The sequence below is a fragment of the Homalodisca vitripennis genome, chromosome 7 (assembly GCF_021130785.1).
Source record: "Homalodisca vitripennis isolate AUS2020 chromosome 7, UT_GWSS_2.1, whole genome shotgun sequence".
NCBI classification, from domain to species: domain Eukaryota; kingdom Metazoa; phylum Arthropoda; class Insecta; order Hemiptera; family Cicadellidae; genus Homalodisca; species Homalodisca vitripennis.
The window spans coordinates 24,259,560-24,282,736 of record NC_060213.1 but is presented as its reverse complement, the minus strand read 5'-3'; the positions used below and the strand labels follow the sequence as shown (position 1 = coordinate 24,282,736).

The window sequence follows — 23,177 nt, the reverse complement described above, 5'->3', positions numbered from 1 at the left end:
AACATACTATACACATACGACATAACATTAATTGTTGGACTCCATTGACTTCTTCAACTTCCGATATCTCTCGACGAGGTCCACAGATGGACTTTCGTTTGAAGGAAAGAGGAGTGGCCTCTACGGCTGGCAGTGGAGTTGACACTGTCTCTTTTGGTCCACTTGTCACAAAGCTTACCTCAGAGAGGGGTGACAGATCTTCAATCTGTAATCACACATGCTCAGGTCAGTATTGGGACAACACCAACATTTATAATGTATTCGATACAAAAAGTCTGGCAATGTAAAAAAGATAGACAGTTAAACTAAACACAAATAATTAAATCTGTAAAGCTCAAAATATACAATTCACAATATTAAGGATACGACAAGGAGTGCTCGCACCAAACCACCCTTGGGTAATTTGATAGGTCTAATCTACTGCGGGAGATTACTGTTGGAGTTGGTGGGGTTCCCTAAGAGTCAAAGGTTCTTACCAGCCTAGACATAAGGGTGCCACCCCTGCCTACTTTGAATAGAGGCTTGTTCAGAGCTGTCTTCTCCTTCTTCCGAGGGGACATGACTGAGATTAATGTCCTAAATTCTTCCTTTTGAATCTCGACAGGATGCGGCCCTTACCCCCAACCTTAACCATCCAGCGAATATCCTACCACTCCAGAAGCCTCACAAAGGTCCTTTTAGGACTAGGTGCAATTTGAAGCTTCTTGTTCTATTAGAAGTAAGTTACACAAAAAGATTATAGTAACATTGGATTTAAAAAATGTAATACTACTGTATATTGAAGAAACCAGTGTGTTAACTTTCACAGAGTACTGCCTTGTTTTTAAAATTTAATTAATCTCCATAAAGCATATGTTCAACTATGAGTATGGTAATAAACATCAGAGTGTTGGAGCTTACCTCTTCCAGTTTTCGGCCCCTGTGGGGAGCTGTCCGTACAGAGATTTCCGGCAAGTGAGTGCAGGGGTGGAGGTGGCGGAGACCGTTGAGTGGCGAGGCAATGTTCCTACTTGGCTGGGACGGTGGGGTAATGTAGCCAGGTGGGGGCGGCGGGGCAATGTAGCCAGGTGGGTTGGAATACGGGACTGGGAAATGCTGTGGCGGGTGCTTCGCTTTATGCTGGAAGCTACACCCGGATGCCGGAACCCCTTGGAGGAAGGAGTGTCGAAAATCGACACCTGGGACCTTTTCCACTTGACAGAGCACACAACCCTCCTGTGGCTCTTCTTCTTCCTCACTATATCCGACCACCGCCTTCGTTTATCTTTCCAAACAAAATAAAACACATAATAAATGTAGTTATAATCATTTTCTCACACACTACTACAGGAGCTCGGTCACCAAATGCTTTGCTTATGAAAGATAGACTCAAGTAAATTTCAAATTAATAGCCAAAGCGGAGACTAGGCTGTATGGAGGGTAGTTACTTTATTCTCACCCAAAGTTCTATATAAACATTTACAGTGCGAGAGCAAGCACCATCATAGACCAACACAATGCTATTGATGCACATTTCATGGCTCTTATTGTGTATTGCACAAATTTTCTAAGCAACTCTCTTAAAAAATCTATTGTTAAACAGTTTTAAAAAAACCACTAAGAAAACAAAAATGTCCCAAAAACATATAATGCACATGATGAAAAAACAAAAACACTTTTTTTTTAAACGGTTGGTAAACATTTGCTATAATTCCATTGAGTGCTGTTTAGATATCCAAAATGTATGTATAATCTACCTTCAACCTAATCAAGGAGGACAAACATTTTTATAATAGAAGTTGAGTCCATCATTAGACAGTCCCAGAAATACTGAGTAACTTCAAACTATTACACAAACTAACTGGCTTTTTCAATAGGAACATTACTTTTTTCTGAATACCAAAATATTATTCTACGATTTTTCATACCTTCAGTGCAGCAATATACATTTTAAGTATACCAAATTAATAGGAATCCAGGATAGTGGCTAGATACATCAATATGTAGGCTTATAGTCCTGTATGTTCAAAGAGAATCCTTTATAACCTTATAGATAATCTTTAGAATTATATTTCCTTAAAAAGTAGTTTGTAATAAGTCTTGTAATAATCCGGTGGTGATTAACCCTATCAGTACTACTTATTTTACCTCCTCCTGCACGACATACGAGGGTCGTCCACAAAGTAACCTCCGTTTTGAAATAAAAAATAAACTAGTTGAGATACAAAAATTGTATTATATAAATGTAAAAAACTGCAGCTTTTCTCTACTTTTCTACATATTCAGCATACAAATTCAAGCACTTATCATATCTTTTAACAGTTTTTTAAATTCCATCTTTAAAAAAATCTGCCGCCTGAGAACTAGCCAACATGTTACAGCGTTTTGAAGCTCTTCATCACTTCGCAAACCTCTGAGATGCAAGCCACCGCTTCATGTACGGGAAAAGATGGAAATCACTGGGAGCCAAATCCGGGCTGGAAGGGGGTGGTGGTCAAAAAACGTCCCATTTGAACTTTTTCAAAAGTTCTGTAGTTCTTTGAGCTGTATGAGGGCGGGCGTTGTCATGGACAAACACAACACCAGATGTCAGAAGACCACGACGCTTGTTTTGAATCGCTCGTCGTAGCCGTTTTAAGGTTTCACAGTAAGCTGCAGCTGTAATGGTCGTACCACGCTCCATTAATTTAAACGAGCAAGATGCCCTTAGCATCCCAAAAAACTGTAGCCATCAATTTTCTCGCTGAAAAAGATTGGCGAGCTTTCTTCGGCTTGCTAGGCGAAGCGGTATGACCCCATTGCATTGACGGACTACACTTTCGCTCATAATGTTTGGGCCACACACCGCACTCAATTCACGATGAATTTCAGCTGCTGTGTAACTTTTCGACCACAGAAATCTTATTACACCACGCACTTCACACTTGGCGGGTTTTTCTATCACGGCGCTCATGTTTTTACGTTGTACCAAAAGAAACGCGCGATCGCACGATGCTCCTCCCTTGCACAGCTAGAAGCGTACTGAACGGCTGCGCACACCGATGTGAGAATGGCGGCGCTAACCCCCACTACTTATCGCGCCAGGCCCCAAAACGGCGGTTACTTTATGGACGACCCTCGTATAAGGACTATCCAGAAAGTATTACGTTTCGCTCTGCAGCCGCTAGAGGCAGAAATATTGCTGCAATTTTGATGTCAGGGCATTTTCTCCGTTCAGTGGCTATCCAGCTGTGATAGTGAGAGGTTACTGTCCTTGTTGTTCTACAATAGCAGTTTAAAATGTGTGATGCAATTGAAAATCCCACCAGTTGTGAAGTGCGGTCGGTAATACGGTTTTTGTTGGCTAAGCACAATAAACCAATTGAGATTTATTGCCAACTCCGTGAAGTTTATGGGAATGATGTGATTACTGAAGTGGAGTGAGTCAGTGGTGCATTACGTTTAAAAATGGTCAAACTAATGTGCATGATGATGAACAAAGTAGATATCCAAGTATTGTGACCGATGAATTTATCTCTAAAGTTGATGAGAAGGATTAAAGAAGACTGCCGATTCACAATCACAGAAATCTCACTTAGTTTTTTTCAAGGCGTTTATTACACAACATTGTTACGCAACAGTTAGATTACCATAAATGTTGTGCAAAATGGTAAATCTTAATAGAAACACTTAAAAACTAGCGTATGGCTACTTTAATGACATTTTTGAACACTTACGAAAAAGATAGTAACTCGCTGCTCGATCGAATTATAGGAGAAGAGGCTTGGGTAAAATATGTTATTTATGTAACGAAATTACAGTCTATGGAGTGGGTGCTATGATGACGACGTGGAACTGCGGGAGGGTGTGACTACCTGGTTTGAAGTCTCAGGCAGCAGAATTTTATAATACTGGAATTTAAAAACTAGTTCATCGCTATAAGTGCCTAAATTGTTATTTGCAAAACCATTCTTCATTTAATTTTAATACTAGTTAACTTATTTTAATTAATGTGTAACAACTGATGAGGTTTTCAGTATCAGGCAATAATGTTAAGAGTGTCAATTTTACTGTATACAGTACTGTATATACTTTCATATTTAGCTCAAAATTATTTCACTAATAATACACTGTTATATATTATTGTTATGAGTGTTTTTCATCATCTGACTCCGTAGAAGTTCAACTATTCTATCAATCGCTAGGTAATTGGATACAATGTATTCATCTGTGGCCAGTGGTATAAAGATGATCATGTAACCGTAATGATACCTTTTTTGACAGCTGATGGAGGTTTGCAGGGCGAAATGGGTTTAGCAAACTGAAGTGTAGGGGGGGCTCTCAGGTACTTGAAGTGGTCCGGAGCTTGTTTCTGCTTGATGTATGCATCTATAATATAAAAACAAACTTAACATAAACATTAACACTGATAACTATTTTTTAATTTTTAAGTAACTATTTTAACAAGTTCACAACAACGGCTTAGTTTTGGACTTTCTTATTTGCTGTTGAACTTTTCAATAATAATGGTAAAAAATCGTAATCATTTTTTTCATGCTAAATGTAAAGAATAATGAAGAAAAGTATGTACACTTCGCAATTTTGCACAAAAAATTATTTTTAATATGTTTTTTTCAATGTTTCTCCTTGTATCCCAAAGGGTACATACAAAATTAAAAAAATATGCACCCAGCAGAGTACACGATAGTCTAAGGTCTATATTTAAGCACAGGATCACATTTAATAAACCACCAAGACAGGCAAATAATAGAAACGCAATAAGAAAATGCATCCCCATCGGGCGCACAAAGCAATTTATGAAAGTCCGGTGTGTACCCAATTAGGTACATAATGGCAGTTGTGAAAGATCACGTGTATCCAATGGGATATAGGGTATAAAATACAGGTGCATCGTCAAAGACAAAAAATATGAACTAACCTAAAGCTAAAATACATTTTGTATATTAATTTGCACTTACAACAGATAATTTAATAAACATAAATAAAAAAGATTAAAATATTAAAACCTTTTAAAAATGGGAGTGTGCAGCAGATCAGTTTCAGTTATCAAGCAGGTACTCACCCAAGGAGTAATATGCCTCCTTCACCAGCTTATCCTTTACAGCCTTTAACATTTGTTTTCAATTAAGACACGCAAAATGGAGAGGTATTCCATTAAACATTTTTAAAGGCAAATATGATGGGCTTTTTTCAAATAAGGAGATTATGGTGGGAATAACTGACATTTTGAATTGTTCCTTGTATTAAAGTGGTGTGTGGAAGGTAAACTCATTATACAAGGCAGACCTATCGCACACCAACTTTATGATGTCATAAACATATATTCCTGTTAGTGTCAATACCTCAAACTGTCTAAATAATGGTCGAAAACAAGAACGTTTTTTTTTAGCAATGTTCTAATTATACTCTACTGTGCAACCAATATTTGTTAATAATTTTTTTTGTGCACCCCCGACAACTATTCTGTATCGTAAAAAAAGATTCTATACAGGCATAATATACTGCTTTGCATTTTTTTAAAGATTTGCAGTGTGACAATGCTGAGAGCATAACATAAGAGTACATAATTTATTAACTAATAGTTTATATGGTGATTCCATTTTATGTTTTGATCAAAATGGAGTCCAAGAAATTTGTGGGATTCAACAAAGTTAAGCCCTGATATGTTTGAGTGATTTGATGAATGTTTAATGTGACTCTACACATAACACAGCTATGGTAGGTAGGGTTGATTCAATTGAATGTTGAGTTTAGCTCCAGTTCACCTTCCTATTAGTGCAGCGTCTGGTATCTGACGCTGTCTCAGACTTGACTCCTGGAAATCTGGAGTCATGTTCGTCTCAAGAGATCCAAAGAAAGTCGACAACGAAGAAGCGCAAAACGCAACATTTACATCGCTTTGACATCAGAGGCACAAATAAATAGGTGAAGTGGAAGTCTCATTGTCTCATCAGGTACACAACTGAGTGCACTACGATGTGATAGACACGATCTCTAAGAACGGTGGAGCAATTGAGTTTTCTACACATAATGTAGCTATGGTAGGAATGGTCGATTCAATTGAATCTTCTTTGGATCTCTTCAGACAAACATGACTCCAGGTTCCAAGAGTCAAGTCTGAAATAGCGTCAGATACCAGGCACTGCAACAATAAAAGGAAGGTGTTCATTCCTTTTATTGTTGCATAACCTATTATTTTTCCAAAAGTGTTTAAAAGTCACAGCATGTTGACTTACATACAATGGGTCGCAGTTTGCTGATGACTCTTCTGCTCTGATTGCAACACGTGTCTAAGGCAGCGGTCAGGTTGATAGCCCGCGCCTGCAGTTCACGGTACTGCTTCAGGAGCTCCTGAACTTCGGGGAGCAGTGAGGACGTGGTAGGAGTTTCCGAAACCATGCCCGCCGCCCACGCTTGCCCCGCCTTCAGCACCGCCGCCAGTCTCACATCTCCACTGCTGTTGTACACAGGGGAGGCCACCATCTGTGAGATGTGTCATTTATTTCAAAAAAGTCGGAAAAATTAAAAACATCATCTTTATTTAAAGTTTTAGTTAAAAACAACCAACACATTATGATTGTCACACACAAAATTCATGGAATCTTAAAATTCGTGGGGGGGGACATGAAAATTTTCAGTCATCTCTCACAATTTTTTAACTTTCCTGAAGTAGCATCTTAATTGTTTGTTTTTTGAATAACTTTGATCAAAACTTGACTGAAGTGTCAACAAATACAGAAATTACAATAACAGTAAAATTATAAAATTGTGATTAATAGATATTTTTATCTTTGCTTCAAATGCCTTTTACTTGATTTGAAACATGATAATTAAATTTAACACCCCTAAACAATAACATAATGTCCAATAGCTGATGCCATTTGCAATAGCAAGGAAAGACTGTTGAACTAAATATGCAATTTCGCCTCTATCACACTGTCGCAGATTGAGCCATTACTCAATTCAGACACTAAACAATATCAAAACTACTAATAGATTTGGTTCAAAAGACGAATAATAAATTTACAATTTTTGTATTTTTTGTACAATGCAATGTATATTGTTAACGGCAATTAAATGATTTGACACCAGACATACCTCAGCGAGTGCAGGGGAGATTGCTAGCTTCGTACCGTCCAGACACAGATCCTCGGAAGTCTTGGCAGCTGCTGCCTTCCTCCGCTTGCACTCAGCAGTCAGGTCCCTCAGCTGAACCAGCCGTCCAGCTTGCTTTTTCAGCTCTGCCACTTTCTCGTTTGTCCTCGCGTTCCAATCTGTCACAGGTAACCATTACTATTGGTGAGCCAGTATAATGGAAAGTTAGAGTAAAACCTGTTAGTTGTATTGTTCATTTTTTGTAGGCATTAAAAAAATATTCAAAGGTTCAAGATTCAAAAAGACTTTATTCGTGAAATGCAAATCACGAATAAAGTATGTTTGTATGTTTGTTTGTGTGTTGTATGTTTGTTTTTCATGTACAAGAATAGTGTCAAGTAAAACATAATAAGAATACTGTCAAATAAAAACACAAATTTGCTGTTGAAAATAATGAATAAAGTGCTAGGTTCAGCAGGTAAGAATTATTTCATTTCATTTTTTTAAAGTTTTGTTTACTTTTTTTTAAATCTCATTTAAGCCTCAGCGTCAGCTGTGCCGGCTTCAAAGTGCACTGCTTTTTTATTATTATTATTACATGTGATTGGACCTCTCAGGGATTTGAACCCGTGATTTTGTTTACTTATCACTCTTGGTAGGTTTTTAAAGAACTTATGTCCCATAAAATCAGTTTTCTTTTTGAAAAATTCAAGATTATGTTGTGGGCCATTTCTTTTATGCCTTGTGTTGTATCGATAACTATTAACTAGAATTGGAGTGTTGTTTTCTTCTTGTTTCGCATTAAGAACTGTTTCATAAATATATAAACTGTATACCTTTAAAATTCCATTTTCTGTAAATAATTTCTTAACGGAGTCAGTCTTTTTAAGTCTATCTACGGATAACCCGTAGAGCTCTCTTTTGTGGGACTAGTAACCTATCCAGATTCTTTTTTGTTATTGCACCATATATGCTTATTCCATATAAGTGTGAATGCACTAGAGAAAAATATACGGATCGTAAAGTTTGTAAACTACAAACCCTTGACAATTGTCTCAGTGCATAAATACTGGAAGACATTTTATGAATAATATGGTCAACATGTTTATTCCAGGAAAGGCTTTCATCACTTAACCAAACACAAAGTTCTCAAACACTTTAATCGAAAAATTCAAGGAGCCAGAAAGATCAAGACAAAATGTTGATCAATACCAAACATTTTAAATAGTAGGTCACAGTTTTTCCACTAGACAAGGAACTGAGGAAATCTCTACTGCACTTAAATCTAAAAGGTTTTCTGGGCGGCTTCCAGATTAACAGAATACTCAGGATTGATGTGTGGAGCTGATCCGGAAGGCTAGCCCTATTCCAGACTTTACTAAAGGATAAATTTTCAATTGAAAATAAAAAAGTGACTAAATTTATTTCACCTACAAGTCAATCAAAATGAGGATGAAAGAGTGTTATCTAATCCAACATAACCTCAAAGATGACCTGTTGAGAAAGTAACTTGAGATACTACAACTTCCAGAATCACCATATTGACTATATCAACGTGCTGTATCATTATGTACGATATATATAATTATAGGTGAGCAAGTAGAAATAATCACATTACATTACACCACAACACCGCCACAATAACTCCTTCAAAATTACTGCACCACAAGATCTATTATATTATAGTACATCAACTTGGGACCTTTATACTTAATTGAACTTTGAATTGATCCACGACAAGAGGCACTCTAATGTGGTTATATTAAACGTAACAGAACATTGAAACTGCACACTACCTTCACAACACCACCACAAAAATTGAAAAAAAAAAAAAACTAAAATTATCTGTATTCAAACCAATTAAAACCACCTTTTACAATAAAAAAAATTCTAACCCTTTCCTAGGGGTGAGGTTCAACGAGTGTTTAGACTGGAGTGAGCAAGTTTGCGTAAGATTGAGTCAAGACTAGCAAAGTGTATTTTTGTCTTACGCAATCTCAGAAGGCTAAAAAAACTTGACTCTAATGAAATTGGCCTACATTGCTTGCTCGAGTCACACATCTCTTACTCTATAGTATTGTGAGATGCGTCTAAATCAAAACTACCAAATTTTTGTCTGGTAGAAGAAGGCACTCAGATGTGTCTTTCAAGTGCCTCCTCAGACGCATTGTAAAGATCTTTTTTAAATGGGATTTTACAGTGCCAAGCCTTTACATTTTTGAAGTCTGTTTACATAAAATTTTACACAATGGAATATGTAAACAACACCCATACACAAAACACCAGACATAAAAATGCGTTTTACTGTTTCCCACAGGCTAAACATTTATGAAAAAAAGCCTAAATATGCCAGTTTAAAAATTTGTCAAACACTGCATATTGAAATTCAATCAATTGAAGGGCCAAAGAAATCCAAATACAGTTAACAAATTTTTTCTCGTGAAAAATTGCTGTTATAGTTTAAAAGAAATTTTTGATAAAGCTAACCTAGGTGCCACCATGCCCCTACCATCCTTCCGCAGCCCTAAGGTGGAAAAAAAAATGTCCGCTAAGGCATTTTGACATGTCCAACATCGCTCAGATCAACTTTGCTCTACCAAGTAAGTACCATTTTTAAACAAGACACGACTCAACCAACATTGAGCAAGTTAACTTCTACCACTACTACGAGACCTATCACAAAATAGCTTAACCAACGAAGGTGTCAAATTATTACATAACCAATCAGATCTACTACAAATAGCACCCTCAACATGGTGCTAGGCTTATATTCTTCCATCAATAAATTTGATTTACAGAATAATATGTGATTCTACCTAATGCATTAAACCCCTCGAAGAAAATGTTATTAATTCATGATACTGTAGAGTTTATGTAAAATACCAATTTACCTTTCATTGCATCAGCATTTTCAATATCGATAAGCTGCTCTTTAATCTCATCATCTACGTCTAGACTTGCGACATGGTTCTTCAACTGGTTGGTCGCTACCAGGTTTTTGGAGCACAATTTCTCAACATGGCTTTCTAAATTCCTGGAATAAAACCATAAATCGTCAAGGTTTTAGTTGTGTCAGCAATAGAGTTTATTCAAAAGTTTGATGATTATCATTATTTGCAATTATTTTAACTTCTACGTTAAATATGTGGTTCAATTAAATGAAATATGTCTTTATTATTGAGGTGAAGTTAGGACTTAGTCCTGTCTTCCACTTAACCACTAAACACTTAAAATAATGGTGTAATAAGTAAACTTGAAATTTGGAATCGATAAGAATCACTTCCAGTTCGAAATGTGTTTATCGTGGCTCCCCTTACAAAACCAGAAGGAAAACAAGAAATGTATAAACTTGCATTTCTCTTATCAAAGTGATGTGATTTAGCCACATTACTTGGCTATAAGAACTTCCTCTCATCATTATCGTCTCAATGGTGAGAGAAAACTGTTAATACAACTCTTCTTCAGATTTTCAGGTCTATATCACCGTGTAAGTCAAACATTTCCCAAAAGTGGTGCCACAGCTATTAACAGTCGTATACAGCTGAAAACATTCCCCAGTCAAAAAAAAGGACAGATCTTGTTTTTAACTATAAACTTGATCTATTATTTGTAAAGTAACCCTAAGGGCACAAAAAAATCAGCATTCTTTTAGATTATAAATTTCTTTTTTCAAAGTGGAATTTGTATTCTGTTTCTCGAAAGAAGAAATAATAAACAAAAAAAATTGTTTTAAAAAAAGCTCTACAGGTACTGGTGGTAGTGTTCTAGGCGTATGTGTAAGTGCATAGTACGACTATATCCGCATGCCGTGCCATGATAATCAGACGAAAAGACGATACAACAGTAGCACTGGCAATAGCACAATAATTTACTTTTTGCACGTCATTTATTCTTGTTTGCTTCCCAGTGGCCATAAATTAATACAATATGCATTCTTACACATTCGCGGAACTTCCATGTATGTTGGGAGAGCTGATGATTAAGAGATAGCGCAGGTTCAAATCCGGTCTGTTGGCAGTAGCACTTTTTATCAGTACCATCGACCTCGTACTGTATCGTCTCTCCCCCTTATTCTGTTTGATAAGATCCTCGCACAGGCCAATGGTCCAAGAGGATGGGCAGAATAAGACTTAAAAGGGAATAATAACTAAAATAAAACAGTATAAATATTTCTGTATGCCACGATTAGCGCGATTTCAATGGTATGAACATATTCATAACTAGAAGACGGCACTAACTGCATGAGTGGAAGTGCAGTGTCCAGGTATTCTGTCACTTGCTGCAGATTGCACTGAGCTTCCTGATGAGCGCCTTTCACGATTTTTAACTTCACCATATTGTCCTTTGGCAACTTGGATGGACGAAACTTTGGCAAGAGCTCTTCCATTTCTTGAGGACCTAAAAATAATAAAACAATTTTTAGTTTCAAGTTTGTTTTTGACGATGGAAAAACTTTGAAGGAAAACGGATTTTTTCGGACATTTGCCATCATTCCGTGACATATAAAAACTATGTTTCGAGATCTGCAATCTGATCTCTTCTTCAGGTAAATAACTAACCTAACACATAATTGCAATCTAGATTAAAATAAACCAAATCATACCAGAGCGTTGTGACAGGCATAAGTCAGGAATCACAACCACCATGTTGTGTGTCAACTCCACTAACTCTAAAACATGCACTTAATAAATACAAAACACAACACTAATTATTAAAACTGAACTACAGGATACAGGTCACAATAGGTCTGCATTCACTGACTAATCACCTATTGAAGAAGAGATCAGATTGCAGATCTTGAAACGTAGATTTACTGATATTTTGTATTACTGAACAATGGCAAATGTCTGGGAAAATCCAGTTTCCTTGACAGTTGATTCAATCAATTGATCACGTAATTGCTTAATAAAATCACCAATATTGACTATATTAATGCCACAAAGGCCTTCTAGTCTGAAAATGGTTAATCAAAACATTTGCATTAAGTTACACAATAAATAAAAAACTAAGGAAAGCAAGCTCCAAAGGAAATTTGAGTTATTCTAGCTATTCTAGAAATATAAATTTCTATTAGTATACAAAATTTGATGATAGCAAACTTATGACCCTTTACACTGGCTCAAAGCAACATGAAACTGGCATGTACAATAATGCTTCAGTAACAGAATGGTGATGGTGCACCACTTCCATTTAGACCTACATAACTCATATTATAATGAGGGTTATAGCGGAAATAGTGTCACACATTGTGTCAGTTTTAATAGTATCTCATTCTTGCTGAAAAACTTAGAAAAGTTGATGAGATTGATTTATACGATGCTAAATTTAATGGCAAAATTAACTCATTTGCAGACAACACAGTGCTGTGTTACACTGGGGATGCTTGGGATGAGGTTCAGTTAAACATTAAGTTTGAATCTTCAATATATTCAATGGCAATTTTCAAAAAATAATATAATATTGTCTTGAGAAGACCAAACATTTAAATTTTAGCCTAAGGGGTGAGTCGAAATTCCAAAGTAAAATAGTTTATAATTATGTATTCTGAGAAATTACAAAATTATTTAGAATTTATTTTAGATCCATTGCAGGCATCTAATTGTAATTAGAAGACTGTGTGGACACAGAACATTATTTTTCGCTATTTTGTTACAGCAAGAATAAGACCCTATTGTAACTCTAGAGACTAACACAGACATAGAGTGCATTTGAGAACTTTAAGTAATTCATCATAACAGCCAACATTTTTATACTGACAGTAAAAGATAACTTTTTTATTATTAACTTAATTCTTAAATTTCACTTCATCCAGCTAAGGAGTGGTCGTATTTGATCATCTCTTCGCTGTATGATTGACAATGATCATCTTACGAAAAAAAGAGACTTACTTGACAATCTCGTCAATTCTAACCATACGGCGAAGGAGGACAACTTGTACATGAACTGAAGGAAGTGCAAACCCCCAGGAAAATGCAACCTGGAAGCTTGAATCTCTGGAATATCAGCTTGTGGATATTTCTGGAAACAGAATAAAACCAATTACCTTTTATAAAAAAACTGTGTTTCAACTCTATGTTTTTCATACAAACATATTTACTACTATTATCTATTGTCTACTACTATGATTAATATAGCCAACCAGACTAACCCAAAATAGAGGTTGTACGTTTGAAACGAATATTAAAATTACACATTAAACGTCACTTTCTAGCATTAGCAACCTATACAAAATTGTTCCTGGCTATTTTTGGGAGAATGTGTTGTGTCCCCATTCCATAGACTGCTTTGTATGGGCGGTACTTTGGTACTATCCGGAGACCACCATTTTTTAAACAATTTGTTTCACTGTGGACCTAAAAGTCTATATTATTAGAAAGAACACAACTTATTTTACTTACTGCAAAAATTACAAGTCATTATGACGATCGGTTCTGGTTTTCTGCCTCCCGAAATGAAACGATTTTGGCGAGAACGGGCCACTCTGTCTCTATCTATTGTTTGTTACTAAACTATACATACAGTACATACGTATTAAAAATACAGTATACAAATTTAAAATCAACATTCACGAGCTCTCACATCATCTGAACTTGAATTTAGGTACTATCACAAGGGATGTTCTTTTTTCACCACAAGTGTGGGATAGCGCCGATAGGTAGGCTACTTTCCCGACCTTATGCTGTGACGATCTGGGACGTGATCTGACGTCAGAGAAGTGGGAAGATCTAGGAGATGATATCTAAGGTTGAGGTATCTTAAAATGGTCTTATTTTGCTAAAACTGACAGATCATAAGACTTCAAATGATGAAGGTCTATTAAAATTTGGTTTTTATATATTTAAAACTATGATCTATGTTCTATTCAAAAGGTGTAGACGTATATCGGAAGGTAGGTCGTCCTTGTTTTATCCAAACATAGGTTACATGTAAGACTATTTGTGGTTAGATTAGATTAGATTACTTGTCGTTAGGTTATTAGATTACTGTGTTAAGCTGTGTTAGCTATTGTGTCTCTAATGACTGGTTAATGTAATTAATTTATTACTTTGCCTAGTGAATTTGGTCATTAGGCATTATAACCAAAAACTATACATAATGACTGATTAATCACAACTTCTGTAATACATATTATTAATGTAAAACAATTCTTACTGAATTGATCATTTTGATGAATTTGACGAACTTGTTGCGGAATTCACTCCTCAAGGACTTATCTTCAAGGAGAGGCCATGGAATGGTCTTGTTACATTCCACAGGATCCAGAATCAAGAGCAGTGCGTGTGCCACTTTCTCAAACTTGGACTGATTGGGCTGCCGGAACATTCCCTGGACATATCCCGAATTACACATACTTTGAGACTAATCTACTGCTTCACTCCACAAAAGATTTTTCTCGTTTTGTTTCATTTCATCACTTCTTAACACAATACTGCCAATATGCTATCCATGGAAATAGTGTATGATGGTGTTTTGTTATATTATCATGATGTACGGACTAACTAGTACACATGAGTCACATTTTTTTACATCTTTTGGCCCAAAGGTACAAATTAATTTTAATTTTATCAATTTATGTGTGTAATCAATCCATAACATCTTCAGCATTTACAGGCTAATTGAACTATTGTATTAATGATTTTGTATGCGTGGAAATGTCAATTTACTAATCGAATCTGAGCAAATATCAATCCAACGTTAGACTGAAAACGTTCATAAATCCCAAGTCTGGCCAGAAAATAACTCAGGTTACCAACTGAACATAATAAGGCTGAAAGGAGGGTGAGGGGAACCTCACAGAAATCACCGTCAATCACACATTCAATTTTGCGCTCTCTGACAGTGGATTTTAGTGATGTGATGTGTTGACTAGGGAAGTACTGAGTCTAATGTGCTAGGATCACTACGATCTAATTTGTGATCGAAAATAAAAACAACTGTTTTTAATGTTATAAAACATTGGATCGTGACTTTGTCTACTGTGTATAAAGTTTCTGAATGGTCCAGGTGATTTAAATAAATAGTTGAGCAGATATTAATGATGACGCTCGCTCTAGTACACCAGCAAAATCAGGCAATACAATTGAGCAAAACCTGTGTTTTATAAATAATAAATAAACCAAAATTACTATTTTGACCTACAAATTCTACAATATAGAAAAAAAATCATTTTAGAACCTAATAAAGTCCAACTCGACTATGCTTTGTCTGTCAAGACGGTTTGGGCCAAGCCCAATCCCTACCTTGGGCTCCAAAGCATCAGAATCTAGCATCATTATTTTGTGCTGTGCTGTACATGCAAACAAAAATAGTGTCAATACATCAATTTAAAAGTGCATTTTAATGTACAATTGCAATAACACAAAGTAATTGTAACTTAACAGTGACGATTGTCTCTTATGTAGTAGAAAACTCAGTAAAACATTTTCCCCTAGCAATCCAATGAATTTTTGCTAGTATTATTATTCTTTTTTGATCTGCAGAGATTTATTATGAAATCATTTACAAAAGTAAGTTATTTCAATTATAATAATTTTTTTTAATTTTAACACAAGAACTCTTCCAACAAGTATAGTATTCCCTAAGCAAGAGATGCTCTTTAACCATTCTCCTACAGTTCTTTTATGAATATTGCTAGTAACTTCAAATGGCAAGTTATTTAAAAATTTTTAACCTATGTGGATTGCTTTTTTATTGTAAAAACTCAAATTGTGTTGGGCTAAATTTCACTCTACAATTTCAATTTCAATCATTTTATTGTCGTAGACATGTATTACATGTATGACAAAAGTCAGTAGTACATTATTAATACTTAACATATTTATAAAAATACAATATTTGTATAAAAGTCAAGTTGAATAAGAACTAATTTTACATTAGATAATAAAAGAATACAAATGATTAATAAATTAGAGTTTAGGCTAGAAACTCCCCAACTGAATAAAAACAACCCTCTAATAGGTATTCTTTCAGTTGTTTTTTAAACATTGTTTTTGTTACATTTTTTAAATGACTGAGGAGCCTCCAAAACAACCTAGCCCCTGAATTTTGAGGCAGTCCACCCGCCAGAGCCGAGCGATGTTGGGTTTGTCGCAGGTCTACTCGGGCTCGCGTGTTGTGGTCATGTATAGCAGCTCCATCTACTACATTTGCACAATGAAACCTGATAAATGATGGTCTCGTAAATATACAAAGATGGAAAGGTCAAAATGCTGTGCTCTTTAAAGGCATTTCTGCATGAACTTCTGCGAGATATGCCAGCCACAACACGTACAATTTGTTTCTGTAAAACGAAAACCCTTTTTAGTAAGTACTGAGGTGCCGAGCCCCAAACAAGAAGTCCATACTGCAACCGTGACTCTACCGAACCAAAATATATTAGTTTTAATAACAGAACATGACGATATTTTGCAAACTGGAACATCAGGTAGGACGATGTAAAGAAAGAGGCAGACACAGAGTTTATGTGGGATCGCCAAGTCAAGTCATCGTCCACCTGAAGTCCCAAATATTTTACTGATAATTGGTGTTCTATTTTTTTTCTTTGTTTATTTCAACACATGGAGGCTGAAGATGATTATTTTTTGAAAATTCTGTAAATTGTGTTTTTTCGAAATTAAGATGTAAATTCAGATTGTTTAGAAATTGATCACAATGTCTAGTATTATAGGAGTGGACATTGCTCCAAAGGATTTCAGGTTGTGTTTTAACACAAAACTGTTCTCTCCAGGATACATCGGCTATAAGACTGTTAAAATATCCATAAAATATATTTGTTACATCTGTTTCGTAACTAATGCACTGAAGTAAATTCTTCAGTAGTATAAAAAGGCTGACCTGCAAAATAGTCTTTCAATCTTTTCTTAAACTGTTTAAATCACTTTCAAATTTAATAATAGTTTATAACTTGAATAGAAAATACTGTCCAACGTAAGTCGGCTTTTCTATAAGTTCGATAATTAGCCTCTTTATTATAATCAGAGTTCGATTCCATGCATTATTATAATGATGTGATGCGCTGATTCCTCTCTTTGATTGTTGTGTCATCTTGAAATGTAATACAGTTCGGTATACATACAGTGATGATGCTAAGATCAGCAATTTCATCCTTAACAGTGTCATCCCATTTAAGTTTTAACATAATTCAAAATCTATTGCTTTTTTCTGTGCTACCAATAGGTTACTTGATTCAGATTTCTTTTAGTAAAGGCACCATAAAGGGACATGCCATAAGCTACATTGGACTGAATTAATGAAAAATATATAATCTTAAGTGTTTGTTGATTGCAGATCAGAGACATTTTCCACTGAGCAAAGATTCCATATGAATCTCATTTAACACTTTCTCTTAATATTTAACCTTTCCAGCGTTATTGACGCGGATCCGCGGAGGGCCACTACAAGCTCAAAAACGTCATTGCCGTGGATCCGCGTTTTTTGCATTCTTTATTTTCTTACTGCTATGTTAGTTGAATATTTTGCTGCTAGATGGTTCTAGTAGTCAGGCGACATACAGACGGGTTGCCCCGCCTCGAATTCTGTTACAATGGGAGTGGAGTGGCAGTTGCTTCTAATTGGCCAAACACTGTCTAGCGGGCGTGGCCCCGTGCCTTTCACAAAGTCATTGACGGGAGCTCCCGTCAAGGCATCTAGCCAGTTAGTTAGTGGGAAGCGTCCGGTACACGCATATGTATTTTGGTTATCGCTAATTTTCTGTTGTGTCCTATTATTTTTAAAGTAAATTATTCGTATTATATACAGCAGTTTCCAGTATTTATTTAGTGTTTTTTTACCATTATTCGTATGAATGGCGAATCCAGACGATTCGGAATTTGAAGATTCAGTAATTTTGAGCAATTACTTGGTCAGACCCCAAACTTTTTTCATATTTTACTACGGTCATAAGGATGTTATTAGAAAGCAAAAAACATAATTCAAGCCCCGCAAGGCTGTCCTACAAGTTGCCGAGTGATAAGAAGGTTCAAAGTCCACGCGATAACAGTGGCTTGCGGGAGACGCGCGAAATGCCAGTTGTGACAGCCCGCCACCAAATAAACACTCTTTGTCTACTTTTGTATTTTTCTAATTTTATTGGTTTGTAATATAGTATATGTTTATCTATAAAAACTGTGTTTCATTCCCATACGTACTGAATAAATAAAAAAATATTGGTGACAACTACACTGCTATTCTACGATATTCTCAAAAGTTAAAAATTAGCCTAGGAAATCCAAAAAGGGCTAAACAAATTTTATTCACCGTTACATAACTCTATTTTGACATACAGAAAGGAAAAAAAATTTAACTTTACACATTGGAAAATTTTAAAAAATTGTAACTTTATCAAAGATCAGGTCTAATTTTTCATGACGCTTTTAAAGGGTTAAAATTGAATGCACTTCATTCATGTTTTTTAATCAAGTATTGCCATGTTTTTACTATTAAACTTTAAAAAAATTATTATATTATTTTTTTAATGAATTAATTAAGTTACATTCAACCTATGAGTAAATTTTAGTACTGACCTCTTCAAAATCAATTTTGTGTCCGCTGTCTCGAAGACACTCCAAGTTGATGTGAATTAATTCATGCAGCTTCTCAGCAGTAGCCATGTTTTTTATCTGTGTAACACGCATTAAAAAAGTATTTAAATAGCAGTACTCAGTTTCTTTTAGTCTTCTTTCGAGAGAGTTGTAATTTTAGTTCTTATGTTTGCATGGTTGGCCATAACTACATCTAAGTTTTAAACCAAAACTATAAATGATATACATCTGCCTCTAAAGATGAATTGGAGTGAGCAGAGCAGTGTCGGTTGAAGCTTAACCAACAACCAGTGTTGCCTTCTTTATTATAGATTGCCAGTTTTTTGACAATTTGATGCTATTTTGTTTGTTGAATTTATTTTATTTCTCGATTATTTCTAAGTTTTCGAGCATATTATTCTTGGATAATTAATAGTACGAAATGTTTGCAAGGTTTTGTTTTGTCTAAATTACAAAAATAAAACTAGCCCTTTTTGAAAGGTGTAAAAAAAGTCCCACACAGGCTTGATAATTCCCAAACGATTACAGGTAAAGCAATAAAACTTGGTACATCATTACTGCACCTATAAATCTACTTTTTTAAGTAACTACTTGTTTTTTGTCATGTCAGTGGGATGGCCCGTTAGGAGTCAGAAGAAAATCTTAAACGAAAACTTAGGTCGAGTAATATATCAAATTAAAGGTCTATATTAGTAGAGTATAATGCCGTAAATCTGATTCACATCCAATTTAATGGATGGTCTACAAGGAGTTGGGCAAAATAATTTAATGCAAGCAAAGCTCAAGGTGTACATATTTTTGACATCAACCAAACAAAGCCTCGTAATTTTAACTGACTAAGACAAAGAATACTTCAAAAATATCATATATTCCTCCACTTGCTCTACAAAATTCTGTAAATAGTTTTGATGTACGTCTTTCTAACTTTTAGCTTTCAGAACGTATTTCTGATGGTAAAGAAGTCTTAGGTACTAACTAATAATAAATTAGCTAATCAGTATCCATTTATTATATCAAAAGGTATAATTTTGCAATATCATCTATCTATTAATATTGATATAAAAGCCAGTCTGGTTATCATACTCTACCCATTTTGGTAGCAGGTTATTGAAAAATAAGGGTATTTTTTGTCATCTGGCACTACAAGGCTGGCCTAAGTTTCCCTATTTATTATTGTTATGTATAGGCTAGTAGTTTTATTTTAGTTGTACAGATCTTGTACTTACATTATAAATGAGTTTTCCAACTTGGGAATGAATAATTAAATGAAGGCTACTTTCTTAACCAATACAAAAAGGTTAAGTATAAATAAGTTAACCTATTTTAAAATAACAACAAATTGTATCAATAACAATAAATGCTCTGTTCTGTTCTCAGATTCTATGCTCACTTCACATGATTCAAGGTATCCCGCACACTGTATTTAGCTGTACAGTACTGATTTTATAATAATCTAGGCCTATCGGCTTGTTGTTAGGCCTAATCAACGTCAAATAAAATAAAGTGTTCCATTTCATATAAGTAGACTTATCATAACCACACTACACCACAATAACTGAAAAAGATATGAATTGAAATTGATAGGTTGAAATGATAGAATTGGAGGGATAATTGTTTTTATTTGATCTGCTAAAAGCAGGCTTAGAGTAACTCGTACAGCCTCAAGGTAGCTTGTTATTGGTTTTTGTTTTCAATCACAAGTAGTTGTCTCAAAACCTGGACCATACAATATAAGAAGAAATGTTAGTCACAACAGTTTTGTTCCTATCAATGTGTGTGGGTTAGTATGAGATTTTTGGATACTATGAGTGTTTACGGACTTAAAGATAAAGGGCATCTTTTCGTCAGGGGCTAGGGGCGTTTCTGGCATTTCCTAGACGTAAAAGAAACACTGCGGTAGGAAGAGCCCAGGTTTGAAAGACATCAATGTAAAAATTTATATTTATTGCGCTGTCACATCTATTTATTTGTTGCTCATAATTTCTCTATGTATGTCAATATCTGTATCTTTGGGGATATCTACAAGCGTATTTGTCCATCTTTTTTAATAATATTAGCTACAATTTTAAGACAATATTGCCTAAAGAAAAAAAATTAAATGGGTATTCTAAAATTGAATGGTCCAGAGTTTCATTCTGGGCCCTAGTACACTTTAAGCAAAATGATGTACAGTGTCTGATTTAAAACTGTTTACTAATCTTTACATTTGCATCTAAACCTTAATCGGTTTGTCATAATAATATAGTTGTTATTCCATTTCAAGTGTCGAAACTAAGGAACAGCAATATTACAATTGCTAATAACTTGATTGAAGACTTTAGGAGCAATTAGTAAAAATTTTAAAATATATTGAAAAGTTTATTGACTTTTAGTACTATGCTAATAACTTGTTTATACTAAGTTGCTATATTAAAGGGTTGTTATGTTTTTTTAAATGCTCTTTTTTATACTATTTTGGGCTGATCTAAAGACTTTAATCAGTGGTACATTCATATCTTTTATTATGATACCATCTTCTTTTGAACTTTTTGCTAGTCTATCCATGTACTCATTATAAATAATATCACAATGGCTAGGTACTCAGTGTATACAAACTTCTTTTTTTACTATTTACTATGTCATAAATAATTTCAGATGAATTGTTTTCAACCCATTTTGACCGGCCTTGTTGTATTGAATCAATATCCTTGATGGCTGCTTGAGAGTCTTTGCATATAAGAATTTTGTTCTAATTTAAATGTCTCACATACTTAATATTCCTATAAATTCAACATAATAATTGAGGAAAAAAACTGATTAATTTAAAATTGGATATTTTCGGTTAGAGCTATAACAAGGAATTTCATTTTCTAATAAGCTAAACAGTATACGCCAGTCTGAGAGTGTAAGATGAAAATTCAACACTGATAAATAGAATGTCCAATTCATTTAATTCTTTTAGTCAATTTAAGTTTATATAAAATTTACAAAACTAGTCATATGACAATAAACTAATTCCCGATAGGAACAAGTATGTTAAATCTCGTATTTACTGACTTTTATTATTGAATCATTACAAACAATGCAACTGGAAGTAAAAACCAGATTATTTTGTATATATATTGTTTTACCAATAATAACCAATTAGCTGAAATTCATGCCACATTCACAGTTTCACACGAACTGCGCAGTTAGGCCACGGCCACCTTGAAGTGTTATCACGTGACAGTATCACATACTCAAAGTTGAACATTTTATGTTACAATTGAATATCGTATACAGTCGGCGGTGGCTATCGTTTTGTCAAGATTGGTATCGTTTTGTTTTTCGAAAATTTACAAAATTCGGAGTTCAGTTAATGTTTGGTTTGAAAGTTTATAATCCTGATCATTATCTAGACAAAATCCCCAGTTCAGCAATTGATATTTGATTTATAAACGCTATGTTGTCATTCTAGAGTGTTTTATCGTAGTTGCCAAAACACTAGGTTTCTCTTTTCAGGGAGTGTTTTTGTATTTACTTCGTAATTTAACCTTCAACAGTTGAGTAGGTTTTTCAACGGTTTCATAGGTTCATTTGTTTATGATTTTAGCCGTTGAACTAATTAGTGAAATTGAACATGATACCTTTACTTTTGTATGTTAACTACATTACGATGTGAAATAAATTGTACAAATATCAGATTTCATGCTACACAGCTCTGCTCATCCTTCAAGTATTCCTCAATAATGTCCAGGTTGGTTTTTACAGTATAAAGTGTACTTTATATAAAGTGCCATTATTGTGTTTGATCTTCAGTTAAGAATAAATTTCATACAACCCTTTGATTTCTTGAGCTCATAGAGAATGTTTTCGTCCATCTAACCAAATGTAAGCCTTAGTGTTGACCTAATGTGTAAGTTTATTTAAATTGTAAGGCCACCACCACAATCGAATCATTGATATTCATGATAATCTAAACTACAAAATCCAAAATGTGAAATAGAATTGTGTTATTTAAATATTTTATTTTTCATTTGTTGTTGACTGGTAGGCTAACTTACGGATGTTTGTTTTGATATCAATTAATTATGTGCTTGTTTGTAAGTAATACGTAGCTCCTAGTCATTCATCAGTTTATGCATGTTAGCCACCACTTGTAAATTTTTCATTGTATATTTTTTGATGTATTGGGTTTCTCCCGTTGAAATAAATAAATAAATATTTAGATAAACAGGGCAGAGTACGATAAGCAGACCCGGTTTTTATATCGCTTATTGCAATCATTGATAAATTAATCATAACTAAAATCAAATGATAAGATTGATGTGAGGAAAAATGATATTTAAATAGTAAATAAAAAACGTTTTGTTATTGGTTGATTTTATCTATAGGTAGGCTATAATAATTAAATATTGTTTGAAATTGCTATATAAAAAAACTGAGTCCGCTTATCGCACTGTACCCTATAAACTTAAAGCATAGTGTAATTGGAAGTTTTATTTTTTGTTATACTTATTGTGATTTATCTTTTTTCATTATAATTAATATCTGTATTTATTATAAATTGATTAAACTCTGTAAAAGGTGGCTTTGCCATGGAAA

The 23,177-nt window shown here is 34.6% G+C and overlaps 1 protein-coding gene across 1 annotated transcript; it reads right to left on the bottom strand.

Moving 5' to 3' along the window:
• Positions 1-896: 896 nt before the first annotated feature.
• On the bottom strand, positions 897-20,197 carry LOC124366648. Its single transcript, XM_046823248.1, has 10 exons — positions 19,841-20,197; positions 18,597-18,692; positions 14,227-14,400; positions 12,963-13,092; positions 11,313-11,472; positions 9,966-10,108; positions 7,078-7,253; positions 6,216-6,462; positions 4,231-4,347; positions 897-1,264 (listed from the first exon to the last, which is right to left on the bottom strand). Exons 2-10 carry the CDS (start codon positions 18,681-18,683, stop codon positions 897-899), a joined length of 1,602 nt encoding a protein of 533 aa, XP_046679204.1. The 5' UTR covers positions 18,684-18,692; positions 19,841-20,197.
• Positions 20,198-23,177: the final 2,980 nt, after the last annotated feature.

What these genes read in the sequence shown, in the direction of transcription:
- LOC124366648 (XM_046823248.1), bottom strand. Translation starts at nt 18,683, where the DNA reads ATGGCTACTGCTGAGAAGCTGCATGAATTAATTCACATCAACTTGGAG. An exon ending in ACAAAATTGATTTTGAAGAG is followed by an intron (nt 14,401 to 18,596) that starts GTCAGTACTAAA and finishes GGATATGTCCAG; the next exon opens with GGAATGTTCCGGCAGCCCAA. An exon ending in TCATCAAAATGATCAATTCA is followed by an intron (nt 13,093 to 14,226) that starts GTAAGAATTGTT and finishes TTCTGTTTCCAG; the next exon opens with AAATATCCACAAGCTGATAT.